The sequence below is a fragment of the Hylaeus volcanicus genome, chromosome 1 (genome assembly GCF_026283585.1).
Source record: "Hylaeus volcanicus isolate JK05 chromosome 1, UHH_iyHylVolc1.0_haploid, whole genome shotgun sequence".
Lineage (NCBI taxonomy): Eukaryota > Metazoa > Arthropoda > Insecta > Hymenoptera > Colletidae > Hylaeus > Hylaeus volcanicus.
This window is the reverse complement of record NC_071976.1, coordinates 34,557,828-34,563,287: the sequence shown is the minus strand read 5'-3', so window position 1 is coordinate 34,563,287 and position 5,460 is coordinate 34,557,828. Positions and strand designations below refer to the sequence as shown.

The 5,460-nt window shown below is 28.0% G+C and overlaps 1 protein-coding gene across 1 annotated transcript in view; it reads right to left on the bottom strand.

The window, feature by feature from the left end:
* Positions 1–5,460, bottom strand: part of LOC128879178 (blastoderm-specific protein 25D) — a 12,065-nt gene extending 6,605 nt beyond the window's left edge. The window contains exons 1-11 of the mRNA XM_054128090.1: positions 5,235–5,460; positions 3,936–4,361; positions 3,683–3,810; positions 3,394–3,593; positions 3,042–3,275; positions 2,534–2,954; positions 2,288–2,448; positions 2,148–2,206; positions 2,024–2,088; positions 346–1,936; positions 138–238 (exon numbers count right to left, since the gene is read on the bottom strand). Of these exons, the coding sequence (XP_053984065.1) occupies positions 138–238; positions 346–1,936; positions 2,024–2,088; positions 2,148–2,206; positions 2,288–2,448; positions 2,534–2,954; positions 3,042–3,275; positions 3,394–3,593; positions 3,683–3,810; positions 3,936–4,317 (3,342 nt within the window). The 5' untranslated portion in view covers positions 4,318–4,361; positions 5,235–5,460. The remainder of the gene's footprint in view (positions 1–137; positions 239–345; positions 1,937–2,023; positions 2,089–2,147; positions 2,207–2,287; positions 2,449–2,533; positions 2,955–3,041; positions 3,276–3,393; positions 3,594–3,682; positions 3,811–3,935; positions 4,362–5,234) is intronic.

The following is a 5,460-nucleotide window of genomic DNA, read 5'->3' as shown; positions in this document are numbered from 1 at the left end:
CTGTGAAAAATAGTATGAAAATATATAACTAAATTAAAAATTCTAATGTATTTCATGCAATATTATAATCACAATATTAATTACGAATTATAATCGGAAATTTCAATAATTATAATACTGTATACAAAATCATGTACCTGTTCTGCGATTGTTTGAAATTCTATTTGAAGTCTTTCCTGTGTGTTACGAAGGAGATACTGTAATTCTGAAACTTCTAATTGATGTTGAGACATAATATCTAGAACAATATCATTACTTCATAGTACATGGTTCAAGTGTATAATTTGATATACAAAACATAATGATAAACACAAAATGCTTTGAACGAAGATATAACAAACTCACGTTGTAGCACGCATTCAACTTGGTATTGTTGTTGCTTAAAACATTCTTGCAATTGATGTTTTTTACGCTCCTGCGCCTCAAGTTTTAAACTTAGATTGTGTAGTATATTTACATTTACACAACATACTTGTTGCTGCGCACTATTTTGTACACACTGACAATTTGCAGTTTTTAAATTTTGTAATTTTAATCTATCTTGTACTAAGTCGTACTCTATGTCATGTATACTTTCACTTTTTTTTGAATGTCCAACTTCTGTTGCTTTCCAATGGGATTCTGGCTTTTCAATTTTATATGTACTATTTACATCTTTGAGAGAATATTGTGTATGCATTTGGTGTAGATTACTAATGCCCACGTTTTCCTTTGTTACACGCGGAATTGCATCACTACATAAGGCTGAAGATTCTAAAATTCGATTGAATTTAAATTCCTCAGGCAGTTTGCGAATATTATCATTACATTGGGTAAACATGGAAGCAGTTTCGCTGGATGGTTCAATATTAAATGAGTTATTAGGAACATAATTTGATCGCATTGATAAAGGCGAAAATATAGATTCATCTGTAACTTGAATTGATATATCAGTCATTGTTGGTCGCTTCAAGGATTTTATTGTTTCATGTAAATTTTGTATTTCCTTATTTTTCTGAGAAATTTCTTCTTCCATTTGTGTCTTCCATTTTTCGAATTCTTCTTCAAGATCTAAATACTGTTGTTCCAAATTAAGCTTTTCTTCTATTGGAGACAAACGTCCACTGCTTTTTACTTTATCTACGGGGCTAATTAATTCTTCGTATTCCTCCATTTTAGCTATAAGTTCTGAAAACTTTTCGTCGCTAATTTTTTGTTCTTGTTCAAAAAGTTGCCTTTCTTCTTCTAATTTAGCTGCCCAATAGTCTTCACATTCTTCATATTCTACTTTCAATAACTCAAGACTTCTTTCTAGTTCTACACATTGTTCAATTAATTGTTTTTTCTCAGCTGCATGTGCTGTTTGAAGGTCTTGTATTTTTAAATTCAATAAATTTACATCTTCAACTGACTCATTTTTTATTAAGCTTACTTCATTAGTTATCTTTGCATGATTAAGTGGAGTATCTTTTTCCTTATTTGATTTTGACTGATCTAAAATTATATGTTCTTCTTTTCGAGGTGGATAATCTCTAAGACTTGGAACTTTGTTTTGTAATGGACTTTTCGTATCTTGATTATTAAAGTTATCATCAACATCACAATTATTTTCATTATTATTGCATACAGTACCTCGTTTAATAAAAAGAGAATTTTTATATTTGGACACTACAAAGTCTCTTAACGATTCACTTGTTCGTTCTTCACACTCTGTTTCCATTTCAGATGCAATATTTTTAATAGAATCTGCGTCTTTGAAAATTTGTGCATTCGAATTTAATTGTAACCTTACGATTATTCCTGAGATTGCATCTCTAAGTACACGGTCTTCTAAAGTGCACGTATTACTATTTGCTAAAATATTTTTTAATTGTTTTATAACCAAATTTTTATCGTATTTTGAATCTATTTTCCTGCAATTCTTCGCACTTTCTTCTTCGTTGGAATTACAAGGCATCTACATAAATAGCAAACAAATTTTATATATTAAAAATGTATTTTACGTTATTAGATTGAATATTGTAAATTATTAAAGACAACTTACAGACACGGAATGTTTCAAAAGTACATCTAAATCATCTTCTTCATCCGCTATAAATGCTCCTTTATCTAGAGAAACATTTTGCATATTAACCTCTCATAAATAAAATATATAATATTCTTATTACCTTCAGCCTCATCTGACTGGATATTCCTTGCTGTATGATCACTTGATACATGATTTTGTCTACAATAACAAAATGACGAAATTAATAGATTTCTAGAAAATCAAATACATTTCATGAAATACTAGTATTTCATACGTTACCGTATATCTTTAATATGACTATAACGTTGTTTCAAAGTTTCTAATTCTGCAGTAAGTTCATCATTCTGGTCTCGTAAAAGAACAGATTCTGATTGTATTTGTTTGATACGATCAACTAAATATATAACTTCTTGTTGATGCTTTACTTCTGTATTTTGTGACTATTTAGAAAAGTAATAAATATTATTATAAATGCAAGAACTTCATATATATACGTATTTTGATGACCAAGACATTTAAAAATACCTCATCGTGTTCTACTCCCAACATTTTCACTTGGATTAGTAACTCACTATTTGATTGTTTGAGTTTTTCAATTTGACTACGAAGATTCTCATTTTCAGTTTCTAACATTTGATTTTCTTGTAACGTATTTACAAACTTATGTCTAATTTCATGATTCTCTTTCTGTAATGTTTGTATTTGATCATCCTTCGATTTTAAGGCACTAGCATTCGTTTCTCGTTCCGAACTAAGTTGATTTGAAAGATCTAGTAAAGTTTCTGAGTAACGTTGTTCAAGTTGTTTTCGCAAGTTTAGCAAAACCTCTTCTTGACGATTATGTTGTTCATCAATTTCTTGAGCAAGAGTATTTGCTCGCTCGTTGGCTTCTACAATATCAATGCGTAACTTTTCTTTCTCGCCATTTATATTCTCAAGCATAATGCTAAAAATAAAAAAAAATGTATTATTAGATACTTACATTTTTTTTTTATTTAAAATACTCTCGTTTAGAAAATTCAGTAATATGTACTTTAAACTATGCAGTTCTTCTTGGTATAGTATCAAAACATCTCGTAACAACATAATATGCGACCAAATCGTAGAATGATCTAGCGAGTCATTAAAATTCTTCAATTCTTCGCATAGAGTAGTTGTTAAATCAGTTAGACAAATTTCAGACGTTTTGAGACTGCCATCCGTTAGCAAAGATGTACTTATACCAGAAAGCTTCCATGTATCCAAAAAGGTATTACTCCGTGCAAAACTGTTATTTGATAAATACAAAATAAATGTATGTATGATATTCATGAAGCAAGATTAAATACTTAAAAGCAAAATATTCTTCAAATACCATAATAAATATAGCAATCATGACATGGTACCTAGTTTTACGAGGTGGGTGCATATCAAAGTTACGTTTCCTAAAATCCACTTTAGTTAATTCTTTCACAGATTCATCATTCTTATCTAATGTTAATTGTTCTTCCACAGTTTTCTTGTTCTGAAATACTATAAGAAATTCATCCAAACTAATTAATCCATCACAATTTTGGTCAAGCTTTTCAAAGATGCATTGTGTGATCTGTATAGAAGTAATAAACAAATAAAAATATAAAAGATTCTTTCCGATATTCTTTTCAATAGACAACAAAATTATAATAATCTAATTACTTGTTTTGGAAGAGTTGGGATTCCTAAACAATTAGTTATAAAATACATTGTTCCAGAATCTACATCTTTTAAGTAATTATTTATTTTTTCCCACAGACATTTTAATCTGCTTTCATCTAATGTCTCACCTGAAAGTTAATATTTACTTTTAAAAACATTTGATGAAATAAAATATAAAACAGTTTCCATGTAAAAATTAAACAAAAATTATTAGTTTTCCCAATTCTTAAACAATGCAAAATATCATAATTACCTGTTTTTATGTTAAGAATGTCTACACGAGTATTGGAATTACTAGATATTAGCGAACTACATATTTTATTATCTGTGATGCACGAATTTATGTCGCTTTTTGACTGTGATAAGACATCTTTATCTGCACGAGTAGCTAATTCCTGTGTTTTGGTTAATAAAGTTAATAAAGCTGTCCTAAATTCTTGAAATGATATAGATTGCTTTTCTTGCTTATATTGCCAAATATAAGATTTTAATTCTTCACTCTGTTCTGTAAGATGTAATTTATGGCATAAATTCAACCAGTTATCCTCTTGTAATTCAGTTTCTCCTTTTGTTAAGCAACTTTGAAACACAGCATAAAGCTTTTGCTCATAGAGATCATTGTTGTGTTCATCCATGGCATACTTTCATTGTTTTTATTATGTTATAAATGATAATAGATCTACAAAAACAATTATATTACTTTTCTTAGATGTGCTAACATAAAAATTAAATGAAATAACATTCATGAGGTTTAAACATTATAATTTTACTTAACCTCTTGCTATCCAAGGTCAGGATATTTTTTTTAGAAATATTCCAACTTTGGACTGTAAAGGATTACGTTTGAATATAAGTATGATAAATAATATTCAATGTTATACAATTCAAACTTTGTTAAAAATTAAGAAATTAGACAAAAATTGTTTCAAATATACTTTTATTTATTACTATTAATACAATTAATATAATTTAATAAATCTATACGAAAACACAACTACAAGCATGGAAACTACATATTAAAATGTAGTACAAAATTCTTTTCTGTTCGTATATTTTGTGAATTTATCAGAATTACGATTAACAAAAAGTATATTTTAAATTCGTAACTAAAAATTTCGTAGATTATGTAAATTTGAATAATTGATTTCAATGAATTCTGCATACACAACAGGAAAATAGAAAATCTTTGAAATGATTAAAATTTATTTGACTCGATGTTAAAATACATTAACCTAAAAAAATATGTCTCGGGATTACCAATTTGCAATATAAAGCAAGTTAACGACACAAACATGTACACGTTAATAATCTATAGAACAAATTAGCTATACCTTTAAATGGAAACTGGTACAATTTGTTTATGCTATTTTTAGATTGCGTAACAAATATGTTACAAAATAAATTATAGCTATAGTAAAATAATTAAGACTTGTATAAAATTAAATATATTTATCCTAATTCAAATAAAAAAGCAATAAACTTTGGTCAACAAAATTCGTAATAATAATTTCGCCTTACACGAAAAATTAAATATAAAATAATTATAACCTACCATTAAATTATAAAGTTCGCCTCTCGAACACACGTATTATGCATCTAGATATGTATGTATATACATATCACAATGCTATGCCGACGTAGGAACAAATACTTCACATTAAACACTGAACAAGCTTATATAGTATCACGGTTTGACGGTTAAATACGATTCGTTTGGTTTTTCAGAAAGTTTCGACGTCTACTCGTGTCGTACAATTATAAAAAAAAATAAACATGGT